This window comes from Trichechus manatus, unplaced genomic scaffold, assembly GCF_000243295.1.
Source record: "Trichechus manatus latirostris isolate Lorelei unplaced genomic scaffold, TriManLat1.0 scaffold00025, whole genome shotgun sequence".
NCBI classification, from domain to species: Eukaryota; Metazoa; Chordata; class Mammalia; order Sirenia; family Trichechidae; genus Trichechus; species Trichechus manatus.
In genome coordinates, this window is record NW_004443961.1 from 15,886,486 (window position 1) to 15,904,327 (window position 17,842).

At 39.6% G+C, this 17,842-nt stretch overlaps 1 protein-coding gene across 2 annotated transcripts in view; it reads right to left on the bottom strand.

Moving 5' to 3' along the window:
• The window catches only part of BNC2 (basonuclin zinc finger protein 2), a 319,682-nt gene that overhangs the window by 135,515 nt on the left and 166,325 nt on the right, over nucleotides 1-17,842 (bottom strand). For both annotated transcript variants that reach the window (XM_023728635.1, XM_004373507.2), the window contains one exon: nucleotides 3,445-3,680. In XM_023728635.1, the coding sequence (XP_023584403.1) occupies nucleotides 3,445-3,680 (236 nt within the window). The remainder of the gene's footprint in view (nucleotides 1-3,444; nucleotides 3,681-17,842) is intronic.

The window sequence follows — 17,842 nt, forward strand, 5'->3', positions numbered from 1 at the left end:
TGTTATGCATTTTCCACGTAGCTGGCTAGCTTATGAATGACAGAGATAATCACATAAGTGAAAAGTAATTTTTTATTAAAACAGTACAAGATACTTGACTGATTGTCAATCTTTTAAATGAATCTGTGGAATCACAGTCATCTCCCTTTTCCTTTTAATAGTAACTTCTTCATACATCCTTTCAAATGATCATTTTAAATGACCTGCTTCCCCTTCTTCCCCCAATTCAAAATCAGGTCAGACACCTGCTATTCTTCCATATTCAAAACTGTCTCTGAAGCCAGGGGTAGCTGTGTGCACATAAAGGATGCAGGTTTGGGCCCAGAGAGAGTTAAATTAATATGCTGGCTTGACCAGTTCAACTTACTGTACATCTTCATTTGCCCAGTAACACAATCTATAGCCAACTGCTAACCAAGTCAATATGTGGTAAGGCTAACAGCCACCCTAACTTGCCTTGATAATTACTCTCCTTTAACTGACATAATATTCAATATACTGTTGTTGAGAGCAATAATGCTAAAATTGATGCCTTGAGGGCTACAAGACAATTGAGTTTTAGCCAGATAAAATGACTGGTGCACTAATAGTGCATCATAGGGTTCCACAACCTTCAGATGCACATTTTATAGTCTACTTGTATGAAAATGCTATATATAATTATATTCAAAGTCATTCATGCATACCTATCATTACTACGTGTAATTTTTTTTCAATAGCAACCAATAATCTAATAATACTGCTTTAGAAAATAAGAGTTTATTTCTATAGCAGCACTCCTTTGTTTTGTTTTTTTTTTAAATGAGCATTTTCTCCATTACGTCTTGGGTCCTTCAACCTCTTGCTGTTTTTCTAAGCAAAGAACTGTTTTCACAAGGAACAAGTGGATGATCAATGCTGAATGACGAAACAAAATCACTTAAATAAAATCTATATTACGTCAATCCAATCAATAAAACAAGACAAACTAAACCTAGAATTCCCCTAATGTAAAACTCAGCTATGATTTTTCTCAAAACATCAATTCTAGGCTCTGCATGGAGAAACAAATTATAAACTACATTTTTTAATTTAAGACTTCATCAAAATCATTTATAATTTAAATATCTTGATAAATGTCAACGTACTTCATACACAATATCTCACCCCCACATGAGAAACTTTATAATTTTAGTTTGCGGTTTTGCTGAATTTTCCTCTCATACTTATTTTTCTTTGTAATTTTGTATCTTTAAATCCTGGGCCCTCGTACAAAAAGAAATAAGAAGGAACTGATGAAGGGAGTACATTTTAAAGGAGTACATTTTCTATACTTGCCTTGCAGAGATGTTGAAATATTGGGGAAGAATTAACACATTAATATTATTTCAAATAAAATAAAGAACAGGCACTGGTCAAGGCAAAAAACAGGATCATAGCACAGAAAATCCAGCAGGTTCTATGTTTACTGCTGTCAAAATGCACCAGTGAGCTGGGTTGTTAAGATGGCAATATCAGGATAGTCATGCACATATCTATTTGTTTGGACAGAAAAAGACAATGCATATGCTCTAGATACCTTAGATAAAAATGTACAAGTGGAAGTGCAATACAACACTGATGATGGAACTAAGCATCATATTATAGGCAGTAATGACGGAACTGAACTGAGGCAAAAGACCTGTCAGTTTTTAATGAAGGAAAGTGTGCTTGACCAAGTTAACAATCCCATTCAAAAATCTGCAAGAGATTTGTTCCATTGCGTAGGGTAGAATCCACCCAAAATGGATGTTAATAATCACATTATGGGCACGACTGCAGAGAACGTGGCGCTGTATGCGTCTCAGGACCAGCAGAAGCAGAAATTGTGAAACTGGCCCCCTACTTTATTTTTCCTGGTCCCCACCCTCCTGGACCTTGTGCCTCCACCATGTCCCCTGACCACCCAGGACTTATCTTCCCACCCCGCCACTGAAATGTCCCAGTCCTGAGGTAAATGAGATAATGCTTATGAAGGTACTCTGTAAACAGAAAATGTAACATGTAATTATTAACTATTATCATCACCATCTCATCTTCTGAGGGCCAAGTTTCCTGTGCCTTCCAAGTTGACACCTCGCTAAAGTAAGAAACGATTTGATGGTAAATAAAGTGGTCATGGGGCAGACAGGGTATTCCACCTCTCTTATCTTTCTCTACTTCTACTCACTATCCCTCCATTGCGTTCCTGCGCTGGTTAACACAGATGTATTTTTGGGAGGTGCTGCACAGGAGAATGACAGGAGTGTGTGTGTTTTTATTCCGAGTTTAAAGTGGAGGTGAGGTGGGGAGAGAGAGCTGCAGGGAGACTTGAGGCTCCCCACTCATCACATACCAAGCTGGGGGTGTGGGCCCTCCATAAAGCACTGGGTGGTGTCAGGGAACTAAACATTAGGAGATAACCACCAGTGCTATGTAAGGCTGGCACAGCCAAAGCCAATAACTTTTTCTCTATTTTCCTGGTACTATCTCCCCAGCAAATTTCAAAACTTGCTTCAGATTCTACCTTCTCAAATTGCAATCTCCTCTGGTGGGAAGGGGTGTTTTATCATAGTCCAGTGCAGTTTTCTTAGATCTTGGGGTCTCCCAACATGCTGTTCTCAACATTTACCCCTCAAGGGTTGCAGAAAGACAGCGACCATAAAAACATTTCAGAAGCAAAGGACACAATGGAAAATGATTCATGACACACTGCAACACAACTAAGAGAGGTTGGGGAAGGCTGGGTCCTCTGGGTAAGTCAAAGCCCTTACCAGATCGGAAGTGCCACTGATAAAAAGGAGGGGCTCGAGGCTGCACAAACAGGTGCTGTGAAGGCCATACCTATAACCATATCTGCCTCTTCGGAATGTAGAACTCTGAAGGCTGTGACGTGAGGGCTTACAGGTTATAAAAGCAGGAGTTTATATTGGTCACACTTTTTCTTCCTTTGATTTGGATGAAGAGGTAATAAATAGTGAAGGTACACATCAAACAAGGAAAAACACCATGCCTACAAATTAAGTGGCGAGATAAAGCTCTAATAAACCCAGATGAAGCTTAATCTCAGATCTTCACATACCAATCACCCAACTCAAAGTGCCCTCGCTTTTAGTAGGGCTAAAATAAGACTTGTTGGAGAAGCCAGAAAGCCCACATTGTAGGGGGAGAGAGATGAATTAAAAAAGGTGCAAACTTCATAACATGTAGCAACAGAACACTTTTTCCCTCCTAATCCACACAACGGAGGCCCCATGTCAGCCTGCTGGGACATCTATCCTTCTCTCCAATTCTCTGACAAGCCTGCCAAAATGAGTACTTAACAAGAGGAGGATGTGCATGCCTGTGTTTGCGAGGGGCAGGAAGGAGACTGGGTTTTCCAAGGGCTCTCACCCAACCCCACCCAGAGCTGGCTCTAGACACCAGCATTTGACGTCCTCCCCCTACCTGAAGGATGTATCCCCGCACGTAGTCCCGAAGAGTCCAGCCCAGGCCGTGCAGTATGTGCAGCACCTCCTCCTGCTTGAGGACACTGAAGAGACGGTCCAGCAGGATCTTTAGTCGCACAGGCACTGCTTGCGTCCCATAGAGCATCAGGCTGCTGATGTCAAACACCACGTTGGACTGCACGATCTCCACTTGGGTGGGGTGGTAGAGGTGCTGTGTGCTGAGTTTATCCAAGGCTGTGTGGTCCCACCAAGTTCGAGAGGAGGTGGGAGTCAAGAGATAGAGGGAGAGAGCAGACACAGAAGAAATGGGAACAAGTTACTGGAAGTTATCAGAGCACCATTGCTATGGATGATAACCACAGATGGTTAAGCAGGATTTTCCAATGTAACAGCTCTCTTCCCATCCCCTCTGTTTTTTTTTTTTTTTTTTAATTCATTGTGTTTATAAACTGCAGAGTACAGCAAATACAAAACACATTCAACATTCAGAACGAAAGCCACTGAGGATACTTCTAAATAACTGCGGTTGGCTCTAAAAATCTAATTAATTTGCTAACTGAACTATGGTGCAACCCAAGTTGTCAGGGTGCCCTCTTCCCTCCACCAAAAACACAATCTGAGATTCAGCCATAAAAGCAGGCTCAATCAGTAAGTTTAATAAGGTTCACCCCCTAATAATACCTAAATGGCTTAAAAGGGGGTTCATTAGACTATAGGGATTATTGTTATGTGCTGTCCAGTTGATTCTGACTCACAGCAACCTTATATGACAGAGTAGAAGCGCCTTATAGGGTTTCCTAGGCTGTAATCTACATGGGAGCATACCACCAGGTCTCTTCTCCCATGAAGTTGCTGGTAGGTTTGAGCCACCAACTTTTCTGTTAGTAGCTGAGCACTTAAATCACCATTCTGTCACAAGGGCTCCTTAGACTATGGGGGTAAAAGCTCAATTTAGAAGAAATAAGGAAAGGTGACATCTTTGTAGTAGGTGAGGAATTTAACTCAAGTTGAATTAGGTAAGGGAGATTATCCGGTGACTTAGTTCTCCCAGTTTTCTCCCTTGCTGCTCACTTTTAAATATTTTCTTGTTCACTGGTATGTTGTCTCTGGAAGTTAGTCAAGAGAAAGAAAGAAATTCAAGTCATAATTTAGACACTTTATTAACACCCCTCACAAAGGTTTGTATCAGATGAAAATGGAAAAAAAATAAACATTTGGGAATTTCTGTGTATTTCAACAAACTGTTAGCTGAAATTTGGGGACTGACCACTAAATACTTTTCATGAAATTAGTACCTCAACAACTGGGGCTCTTTTCCTCCTCAAATCTAAGAAATCATGTATTTCCCTTAGAACTGGAAGCAAAGATAGGGTGATAAGCTCTATCCCCATCCATATTTGAGTTACTCAGAATCCTATTACAGATAATGAAATTACATTTTGCCTCAGTTTCTCTTAAGTGAACAATTAGGATAGCACTGTCTCATCAAAAAGATACCGCCAAAATTAATGAAATAATAAATGAGTATGCTTTCAATCCTTAACAGAACAAAACGGCATTAGAATTACCTGTCAGAATTATACGCGTTTGCCTTTTAGAGATTAAGAAAGATAAACATCTGAGTCTGAAAGATGGTCATTTAATCTCAGGAGTTAGGTGAATGAATATCAGACAACAGCATCCAGCTCAAGTTATAACTACATCTGAGAGTACCCACAATTTTCTGCAAGTTCTAAACCACTTCTCAATTGCTCTCCCTAAAATCTTATCCCATAACAGTACGGGCAACAGTACAAGTGCACTTTAAGCAAGTCCAATTTTAATATACCAATATTTCTGCATAATAATGTAGGTATTTAAAAGTGCGTGCGCATGCTTTTTTTAGTATTTCAAATGTATTTTTTCAGGGCTCCTCCTCCACTCTCATTTCCTCCTGACTGGTGGTCACCAGAGAGTTCATGTACTCTTGATAAATTGCTTTCTTACATCCACAGTGTAAAGGCCCTTATCATTTACCCGCTGGCTTCATTCAACACATTTACCCCCAGGAATACTTTGTCAAAGAGTTCTGGTTCCCTCACACTTCATTTCTCGCAGCTGATTTGTCTGATCTTTCCTATTCTAGTGGTTAAATCAACTTTGAATAAATAGCCTTAAAAATTAATTTAACGTTTGGGAAAGATAAGGAATTCACAAGCCTAGGGATTGAAGTCTTCTCTCACTCCGCAGGGCATTTAAGCTGCAGAAAAGCAGGAAAGAGGTATTATCATCCCTCTTCTTCTTCAAGTACAGCTTAACCACTCAGCCTTCTGAAGAGTGGCTGCTCTGCTTACAGACTCCTGTGACCAGATCAGGGGAAAATCAGAAATGAAATCCACTTCTTCTCCTTTTTCCCTTCATCGATGTTTATGGCCCATCTCAAATACTTCTTCACAAAATACACTGCTATGACCACAACAAATATGAACTTGAAAGAGTTCAGTAGAGGGGAAATAAAATGACACGAAAGCCTGATTTTTATGCATATTTTTAGCACCTTGTATTTCTGCATTGAATACAGGCAAGTCTCTGTACAAATGTGTTCAAATGCTGCGTGGAAAGCCATGGTCTCTCTTCTCTCCCACTCCTTAAAAAGGGCTGGCAATTTTAGAAGATGAAGAGGACTAAACTGTTAAGGGTTCAGAAATAAATAAAAATAAAAAGAAGTTGCTCAGAAAACTGAAAGAAAAAAGGTGGAACCAGTAACTATTTCCCTAAACATGTTTTTTCAAACACTAGAGAGTAAGAGTATTATAAGGACATTGCTTAATTCTTCTTCATAAGCATGCCATATGTCAAGAAGTAGAAATACTGTTATAAGCCACATAATATAGAACAGGGGTTGGTAACTTTTTCTTTAAAGGGCCAGATAGGAAATATTTTAGGCCTGTGGGTCATACGTACTCGTTAGCAACTCTTCACCTCTGCTATTGTAGCTGGACAGCAACCACAGGCAAGATAAACAAATGGTGTGTTTGTGTTCCAATAAAACTTTATCCAAAAGAGCACGTGTTTGGCCAGATTTGGACAGTAGTTTACAAACACCTGATATGAAGGATGAAAGGGTAGGCCAGATATTTAAAGAAAGTCAACAGAAGATCTTGAAAAGGCCTTAAGAGTACAGTCAAGGGAACAATTATCAGGAAGGTAATCCATAGACAAAAGCTTGAAAAATAGGAAACTGCCCAGCTTGCAGATGTCAACTGCAAATTTCAGCATAAACAATATCAAAGATTACAATCCGTTGAATTTCTTCAACATATCAAAAATTTCTGCTTTATAAATTACCTGATTATACTGAGTCACCAAGTTGTACCAACTTGTGGGAAAGTTTCCTTGGTGGATCAAAGGGCAACTAATGATTATCTAAGTGTTATAGTATCTGGAAGCTGAGGACTGGACTTCTGCCTAAATTTCATGACCTCCGTGTAACTGACTGTAAAAGATTCAAGTCTGGATCTAAAACTTGGTAGGTTAGGAGTGTGAATTAGGCCAATGGGAGTGGGGTAAAGGTAAGGCAAGAACTTGTTCAGGAGGATGGGCAACTACTTTTTATACTTTATGGACCTAACCAGCTACTAAATTTTTCTATACAAGTGGTACTTTTTTATACAGTAAGATGATATCCATCATTTTGCCTGCTCTGCATCCACTCCCCATCATTCTGGTAACAGCAACTAGATTTCCCTTCGAGGAACCACTCCTTCCCTACACTCAGTGAATATGCTCTAGCTAGGCCTGGAAAATCAATATATCCCAGTCCACTGACCACAACTACTGGTTCAAGAATGGGCAAGTGAGCCAAGTCTGGACAGTGAGACTGAATCCAGTGTTTTGGTTAGAACTACTGAGAGGTTTTCTTTCCTCTAAATCTGTAGTTGGTAGATATACTTAAGAATGCAACTAACATGGAGGAGAGTTGTGCTGAAAGACCAAGTATTGACAGTATCATTTGATCCATAAGATCTAGCAGTGTCAGAGGCTAGTGCTATCCCTGGACTTCTCAGTTGCATAAGCCTCTCTCATTCCCCTCCCCCTCCATCACTCCCTTAAGTTGGCTTAAAGTGGGATTTTGTACCTTGAAACTATTAAAACAGTCCAAACTAATACAACAAGGAGCCCTGGTGGCACAGTGGCTAACTGCTTGGCTACTAGCTGAAAGACTGGTGGTTCAAACCCTCCAGCCGCTCCACGGGAGAAACATGTGGCAGTCTGCTTCCATAAAGATTACAGTCTTGTAAACCCTATAAGGCAGTTCTACCCTGTCCTATAATGTTACTGTGAGTCAGAATTGACTAGATGGCAATAGGTTTTGGGGAACTTCTCCAGCTGGATATCATGTAGCTATCAGTGGTTAAACTAACAGTAAGTTAGTTCCAGGCCAAATACAATTCATAATTTCTCCAATGACTGAAATAAAGCATCCTTATCAATTTCATATCTTATAGAAATTTACAAAGGGTGATGGAAGCCTTCAATAGTGTTAATAAAGAAAAAAAAGGCAGGTAGAATAACGGAAATGACCATCTAAGTACCAACTACATGTCATGCATCATTCTAGGAAGTTACAATAATCTCCTTCAATCCTTTAAAAAACAAACCCACACGGTATTACTAATATTACCTTTCTGGAGATCACAAGCTCAATGAGGTAAAGTAACTGGTCTAAGGTCACTTAGCTATTACTCCAAAGAAAATTCTGCTTCTATCATATGTTTAGATAAACTATCAATAAGAAACTCTGGAAACTTGCAAGTCTTCATCATGTTGCAAGTCCCTAACTCCTCAGAATCTGGGCTTCTTGCCCATCACTCTGCTGAAACAAGCATTTCAGAGGTCACCAACATCAGCTTTACTATGAAAGCCAATGACTTTCATTGACTGTCATTATTCTCCTTGATCTCTTCACAGCAGCTGACCCTATTCATCACCACTCCTCCTTCATTCACGCATACATTCATTTACTCACCAGCAGTCAGTAACTTCTCCCTGACTTAGGTGCTGCATGCAGATGCAAAAGTAATTAATACTGTGCTCTCCATCTTCAAAGGTAGACAAGTACATGCAATACAAACGCTGTACAAGAGATGTGATAAAGTACTGAGGAGCACATAAGAGAAGGTGACTCTCTTAGGAAGGCATAGTCTTGGAATTTGGCAGGCCACGGAAGAGGAAAGCACTCTAGCAGAAGGAACTCCGACATTGGGTCTCAAACTTTATATGCATCAGAATCACCTGGAGGGCTTATTAAAACACAGAACGCTGGATCCTCTCCCCAGAAACTCACCAGATTCCGTAGGATTGAGGTGGGGACCAAGAATTTGCATTTCTAACAAGTCTCCAGATGATGCTGATGTTCAGGGAACATATTTTGAGAACCACTGACCTCAGGGGGTATGTGTAAGAGAACTGAGTACACCCCAAGAATGTTCAGCGTTGAGGCAAAATACATGGAGATAAATCTACAAAGATCAGAAGGGTAGACAGCAAGAAGTCTTAATCCTGAAGGCAAAAACTTATTGAAAGCTGATAATAAACGTTTATTTCTTGTTAATAGGAGATACAATATATTAAACATTTTATAAAATGAAAATGATTCTGAATTTTAAAAATAAAACTCTGAAAAGAGCCCAGAAGTTTAGTTAAAAGAAAAGGTTGTCAGCTTGGTGACCAGGACACATGTCCATCAGAACCAAGGTGCCGAAGGAACCTCATCCAAAGAGCAACAGACCCCTAAAGGAGAATATTAGAGAGGGAAGAGGGTCATGTTCACTTTGAAAAACTACCATAGGTGATTCTGACACACAGCTCTCACCTGCCCCATCCACATGCTCCATGGAAAATCATGGACCTGAGGGGCAAGGGTGGCTCAGAGAACAGCACAGGACGTTTTCATAATAGTCCAGAGAGAGATGCCTTAACCCAGTGAACTTTGAACTATGATATGACTAAACCTGGGTATGGGAAGGCCCTCCTAGAGGCTGAAGTTGCAGGGACTCAATTTCCAGATCCTAAACTTCTGTATTTACTCTTTCCTAAAATTGATGTAGCTGAGAATAGGACTGCGTGCTCATGCAGATCGTTGTTGCTGTTAGGTGCATACAAGTCGGTTCCAACTCATGGCGACCCCATGTACAACAGAACAAAACATACAGATTAGCCACTGCCATCTCTCCTTGGAAAACTGCCCCTTCCTTCTTTACAAAATAAAAGCATACCTCCACTTATTTTATACGGTGCACTGGCCCAGCCCGTAAAATTCTCCCGGGTGCCAAAATAATTGACCATTTAATACCTTTGGGAAAGCCTCCTTTAATGATTGGTAAAAGCACCTTGAACCCGCTAAAGTCTCCTCTTTCCCTGACTATACATACAAGGGTAAATTGTAGCTAGAACCTGGTATTTGGGCCTATTTTGGAATGTTCAGAATTCAGATATAATGTAAAATGGGGCAGTGGTAATGACTTTACCATTTCCATGCTATTTTAATAATGTATCACTCTTTACAAAGTTTCCTGTGAGAGCAAAGCAAAAGTGTCCCACACTAAAATGGCTTTTTCCCTACATTTTCAAAGGTAAGTGATTCTTTCCACCTATTCTCAATCCTCATCCATAGGATGTGTCATTACCTGGAAAGAAAAGGCCTTAAGCACATATAAGTAATGCCTGCTCTTTTAAATCCAGTTCGAATACATTCCTCAGTCTCAAACTTTGTAAGATACACTGGATAAAACCTGTGAATAGAAATTTCACAATTTCTTCCAGAAAATATGTTTATCATTTAATAAGACAGTAATAAACCAATTAAATAATATCAAATATTAATTCCAACTATCAGTAATCATCTTTATTTTATAAAATATTGAATATTTTCTCCATCCTACTAAAAAACTTAATGAACTATAACCTAATGACAAGGTAGTTCATTTTTACCAATATATAACTTTCTCTTTCATTAAATACATAAACACAGGATGTCAACTGAGATCTGACAAAATCAACAAATGTTTTTATATACAGATTTTATCTAATTTGTTCCTTAAGTCCAACACCATATTGTGATACAGAAACACATTTATCAAAGTAATAGCATGACTTTTTACATATTATCATTTTGTATATAAGTTACATAAGTTATTTGTTATAGTATATCATTACAAATTAAGTAATGAGAAATAGCATTTCTATTATAAATTGAATAAATTTTATTAGCTCTACATTTTACTATTGAATGTTCTAGTAATCCACCTTACAAGACTCATTCCATAACTTATTACTGTGTTTTTATAATTTTTCTCAAAATGCGTATGCATACATTTATCTGAATTGACAAATGAGTTCAACTTTTTCTAATAAAAGTTAAGTCAGATTTGGCAACTTCAGTTGACCATTACTTCTGGCTTTGCAAACAGGCTTATATGGTGTAAATTTTCCATCAATTAAGATAAATTTGCAGTGACAAGATAAAAGGATTTCGTTTAAAAAAAAAAAAAAGTATTGCTATTAAAATGATACAACCATTTTGGAAAATGATACGGTGATCCTTAGAAAGCTAGAAATAGAAATACCATACGATCCAGCAAACCTGCTCCTAGGAAAATATCCTAGCGAAGTAAGAGCCTTTACATGAATAGACAGATGCACACCCATGTTCATGGCAGCATTGTTCACAATAGCAAAAAGATAGAAACAACCTAGATGCCCATCACCAGATGAAAGGATAAACAAACTATGGTACATACAACCAATGGAGTATTATGCAATGATAAAGAATAATGATGAATCTGTGAAGCATCTCATAACATGGATCAAACTGGAGGACATTATGCTGAGTGAAATAAGTCAATCACAAAAGGATAAATATTGTATGAGACCTCTACTGTAAAAACTCATGAAAAAGTTTACACACAAAAAGAAGAAACAATCTTTGTTGGTTACAAGGGATGGGAGGGGTGGGGGTTGGGGAAAATACTAAATAGACAATAGGTAAGTGATAACTTTGGTGAAGGGTAAGACAGTACACAATACTGGGGAAGCCAGCACAACTTGTACAAGGAAACGTCATGGAAGTTCCATAGACACATCCAAACTCCCTGAGGGACTGAATTGCTGGGCAGAGGGCTGTGGGGACCATGGTCACGGAGAACATCTAGCTCATTGGCATAACACAGTTTATAAAGAAAATGTTCTATATTCTACCTTGGTGAGTAGCATCTGGGGTCTTAAAAGCCTGTGAGCAGCCATCTAAGATACTCCACTGGTCCTACCCCTTCGGGAGCAAGAGAGAATGAAGAAAAACAAGATACAAAGAAAAGATTAGTCCAAAGGACTAATGGACCACAAATACCACGGCCTCCACCAGACCAGACTGAGTCTAGTACAACGAGATGATACCTGGCTACCACCACTGACTGCTCTGACTGGGATCACAACAGAGGGTCCTGGACAGAGCTGGAGAAAAATGTAGAACACAATTCTAACTCACAGGAAAAAAAAAAAAAAAAAACAGACTTACTGGCCTGATAGAAACTGGAGAAACCCTGAAAGCATGGCCCCCAGACACCCTTTTAGCTCAGTAATGAAGTCACTCCCAAGGTTCACCATTCAGCCAAAGATCAGATGGCTCCATAAAACAAAATGAGACTAATGGGGCACAACAGTCCAGGGACAAGGGCTAGAAGGCAGGAGGGGACAGGAAAGCTGGTAATAGGGAACCCACAGTTGAGAAGGGACACTGTGGACATGTAGTGGGGTTGTTAACCATTGTCATAAAACAATTTATATGTACTGTTTAATGAGAAACTATTTGTTCTGTAAACCTTCATCTAAAGTACAATTTAAAAAAAAAAGCACTGCTATTAGAATACAGAATTTTTATATCAAAATTTTCTGTATATACTGGAATAAGCAAGGCACCTTTAAATGAAAGAATAACAGTAAAATTTATAAATAGCCATTTGATGTCTTCCTAACACCTTTGTGGTCCATTTCCCAGAAACTGAGAAAGTGCATGACTGTAACATCTGCATAACAAGGTGGGTGATAGTCAATTCTTTGCTTTTAACAAAACTAATCGATCACTGTCTAATTTTTGGCATATAACTTGAAATGACTAAGAACTGATTAACAATGAGATAACAAAGCTCCTAGTCCCACCTATTCATATCAACAAGTGTCTCAGCAGTCACGTTGGTAAAAATGAAAACTGGGAATAGAAATGACAGTATACCTTTTCTCTTTCTTACAATGAGTAATATTTACCCATGAATACATGAACTAATCTGGGAATATTTACAGCACAGTCCATTTCATTGACAGATGCCCTAACAAAAATCCACTTTATATTTAATGATTTATGAAAATGTATAATATTGGTATTGTTTTGATCTTACTCATTGTGATGCTCACAATATAAAAATAAAAGTTCCACTTATACATAAAAATTTCCTAATTATCACTGAAGACATGTATGATAAGTGGAATGACAAAGGACTTTCCAGTGAACAAATCACTGCATTTATAATAATGTTACTGGGGGAAGTATATTGCAAACAAGAGTTTAAGGGGAAAAAGCAACGACTGAAAGCAACGATTTAAAGTTCCCCATGTTTGAAATGGTGCTTATTGTCCACAGATTAAGGACAGGGAGTGGCTAAGGGCAGAGTCTCAAAGGGTTCAAATCCCAGCTTTGCCACCTACTCTCATTGTGTAACACTGGCAAGTTACTTAACATGGGAAAATATTAGAACTGTAATCTGTTTCCAAAATTATTTTAGGGACAGGAAAGCCAACTACCTTAATTCAAGTAGAAAGAAAAGAAGAGCATAGACTGAAGACCAAATTAAGAAGCGGGGGGGGGAACCTAGATGTTTTAAGTGAAGATGAACCATGGTTATCAGAGGATGAATGAGATTTTCCAGTTTGGGGAATGTTGGGGTCCAATTAACTGAGATGCAGGGGAAACATCAGCTTCCCAGATCAACTGCCTCTCCAATTATCCTTCCGTGGCAATCTGCTCCTGGGAATCCAACTACTCCTACACTATGCAAATCCAAACCAAACAAAACCCACTGCCATCGAGTGAATTCTGACTCATAGTGACCCTATAGGACAGAGAAGAACTGCCCCATACGATTTCCAAGGCTGTAAATCTTTATGGAAGCTGACTGCCACCATCTTTCTCCCTGGGAGCAGCTGATGGTTTCAAACCACTGACCTTTTGATTAGCAGCTGAGCACTTTAACCACTGCGCCATCAGTGCTCCTTCTGACACTAAGCAGGTGATCCCTAATCTATACCTTTAGTTCTATCCAAGCCCCAGTCCCAAATCCTGTTAAATATTTCCACAACATGTCCAGCTACTTCCAACGGCAATATTAAAACAAAAAATTCATCGTCTCAAACAAATATATTTTCCTTTCATTCAGTCAACATATATGAACACCCAGAGAAGTACCTGACCTCTTATTACCGTGAAGCGTAGGACTAAATAACTAGATGAAAATGCTTGAAATTGGCTTTTTTATGTTTGTTACTTTCTGATTGGATAGATGCTTATTCAAAAAAAGTTGTAAGTTCCAGAAAAAGGAAAACAAAAAACATCCATAGTCCTACCACCCAAAGGCAGAAAAGGTACAGATAAACCACATGTTAATGTAGTTACATCTACTTTTTCAGCACATAATTTTATATAGTTGAGGTCACACTGTACATACAATTTTGTTTTAGGGGGTTTTCTTAATTAACATTATGCACCAAAAACATTCAAAACTATCTCTGACTGCTCCCCCTTGTTACCTCCCCACCATGTAATCAGTCACTTGTCAGTACCTGTAAAATCTTCTTCCATTGCAGTTTGTCCTGGATCAGCTCTCCTTTCTGGTCTAACTTCTAACACTTTAGAGCAGGCCTTTCAACCTATGTAACTTATTGCTACAACTGTCTCCTAACTGGTCTCCATCTCCCACACTCCCCTCTCACACACACACATCCCCGAAAGTCCTAATCTGGCACAGAAGACTGGGCAGATTATTGACTTCCCAGCCTAATTACTCTCTGCCATGAGCGTGCCCTCTGTTCTAAGAAAAGAGAGCTGCCACTGCCTTTCAAACGTTCCTCGTACTTTAATATTTGCTCACTACATGAGTATTTCCAGGCCCTATCCTAAGGGTTACAAATCTAGTGGAGAACAAAACAGACATAATTTGAGCCCTCTTGAATGTGAGGAAAACAAACTTGTTTTAAAAAAACACACGTAAATACACAGAAATATAAACTGCGTATTTGAAGTGAGAATGTAATTAATACTGGGACAAGGGTAGGGTTTTCTCGACATAACAAAAATGATATCACCAAAGCAGGAAGGATGCTGAAGGGCTCTGTCTTAGGCTAGTTCTCTAGAGCAGCAAAACCAGTGAAGCATATATATATAGAGAGAGAGATTGATTTATCTCAAGGAAATGGCTCACGCAGTTCTAGAGGCTGGCAAGTCCCAAATCCGTGGATCAGATGTCAGGCTGGAGGCTTCTCCTGACTCACACGGTTGCAGGGGCTGACAAACCCAAAATCAGCAGGTCAGACAGCAGGCTGCTGGCTCATGGGGCTGCAGGAGCTGGTGAAACCCAAAGTCTGCAGGTCAGACGGCAGGCAGCTGGCTCACATCCCAAGAACCAGAGGTCAGAGGATGACAAGTCAGATCTGGAGAGGGTGAGCTCTGCCAGAACACCCACATATATTGGACGCAGACCACACCCCCAAGGAAACGTCACTTTCCTTGGCTGATTGGCTCTGATTGGCTTTACTGATGTGATTGGCTGATCTGACTGGCAGCTCACACCAGATCACAAAATGGAGGATAATTATTTAATTATCTGCCAACCACTGAGAATCATGGCCTAGCCAAGTCGACACATAACTTTAACCATCACAGGCTCAAAATGTGAAAGGTAGTCAACATCGCTAGGACATGAGCAAGGGACAAGACAAGGCTGGAGACATCAGCAGGGCTCCATCACACAAAGATAAAGTTTTCACACGTTTTATTTTCAATGCAAGTAGCCCTAATGGCATGGTGGTTAAAGTGTTCATCTCTAACTGAAAGGTCAATGGTTCAAACCCACCAGCCGCTCTTCGGGAAAAAGATGTGGCAGTCTGCTTCCGTAAACATTACAGCCTTGGAAACCTTATGGGGCAGTTCTACTCTGTCCTATAGGGTCAGTATGAGTCAGAATCGACTTGAAGGCAACAGTACGACACGGGTTATTTTCAATGCTGTTCCTTTCATGCCTATCCTCTTTCTTCCCTTCCAGTTTCAATTTAAGTTCTGGTTTCCTTTTCCATGACACCTTCATCTAATCGCAAACTGTCTCTGCAGTTATGGTGCTTGTGAGTGCCAATTATGTGAGACCCAGCCACATGCTGCCCGTTTACTGGGGTCACTTATGTGCCTATTTTATCACAATAGTTTTATTTTAAACAGCAACCACATCTGAAGCTGCATGTGAAAGCTGGATGATGAATAAGGAAGACCAAAGGAGAACTGACGCCTTTGAATTGTGGTGTTGACGAAGAATACTAAATACACCATGGACTGCCAAAAGAACGAGCAAATCTGTCTTGGAAGAAGTACAACCAGAATGCTCCTTAGAAGCAAGGATGACGAGGCTAAGTCTCACTTACTTTGGACATGTTATCAGGAAGGATCAGTCCTTGGAGAAGGACATCATGCTTGGTAAAGTAGAGGGTCAGCAAAAAAAGAGGAAGACCCTCAACACAACGGATTGACACAGAGGCTGCAACTATGGGCTCAGGCACAACAGTGATTGTGAGGATGGTGCAGGACTGGGCAGTGTTTCGTTCTATCGTACATAGGGTCCCTGTGAGTTGGAACCAACTGAACACCAACTAACAACAACAATCACAACAATATCTGAAGCATCATCACTTAAGAGTGCTCAATAATCCTGTTTTTGAATGGATGAATACAGTGAAGTATACATAAAACCAGTTGCCCTAGAGTCGACTCTGACTCAAAGCTACCTCATGAGTGTCAGAGTAGAACTGTGCTCTATATGGTTTTCAGTGGCTGATTTTTTAAAAAATCAAACTTTTAACCTAAAGTGAGTGTGTTCACTGTTTGCACCGCCCAAGGACACCTGAAGGGTACACAGTAAAGGGGGAAAAGGCTGTTACTGTTTTTGCACTAGAAGGGGAAATGTATGATTCCACTGAGCCTCCAAATCCTTCATTTCACCCATGTCCCGTTCTCTATCCTCTCCTTTGCTCTTTACACCCCTCCAAAGAATAGTGAGGGTAGGGAAACCTGGTAGTTTGTGGGGTAGGATGGAGCTGCTGGTGAGGCAGAATTTTGACTCAATTTTGCATAGTTTACTCCCTTTCTTACCACTTCAAGCTTTTTGGGGGTTATAATGGATCCCTAGGTAAAAAAAGGGTTGGAAATCTCACTGTTAAGGAAAACATGCTTAATACCAGGCTACATAGACTGGACAGTAATATGCAGACATTACAAAAATCATCCAAAATAGTAGTGTAGATGTGTGATCAATGTGCTGAATTTTGAGTCTCACAGCTATAGGGGGAAAAAAAAGTATAGTATAAAACTCAGAAAGGGGTCCAAAAACAGTCATCAAATAAGACTGTTAGATTAGCATTTACAAAGAAAGAATTACTTTACTTTTGTAAAAGGCCTGTGTGTGGCGCGGTGGTGGGGGGAGGGAGTGGGCAGAACAAATGAATAAATTAACCTCTTTTACTGAACAGAATTTTATCTGGAAAAAGAACAGGCTTTAACTACAAAATACGGATACTAGTTAGAGAAGGAAAAAAATTCATATAATAAGCTCTACTTAAACTGTGAATCAGGTGACTGGTGTAACATACTTTACCTGAATTTCCTTCAAATGCGAGAAACAGAAGCCTAAATTGGAGATTTTCTGATTATACAACAAAGGGGAAACTGAGGACTGAATATAATTTTAAAAAGCACTTTGATAGGATCTATGTTTTCCAAAGGAAAGTGGTGACTAAACCACAGATCCAAAAATGACACATAAGTCTGGGTGTAGAAAACTCATGTTTATCAAGAAAAGAATCACCATGAGGACAACAGCTGGATTTTCTGTGGCTCATTAACGTAAGTGTGCAATGGAAACAGAAGTATGAAACATAACGTAAAGGATGTAATACACAGTGTACTAAAAACTGTATTGCTAACTTAAAAAACAAAGTAATGTCCTTTTAGTACACAATACAGGGGAAACTAGTACAACCTGTACAAGGAAAGGTCATGGAAGCCCCCCAGACACATCCAAACTCCCTGAGGGACTGAATTGCTGGGC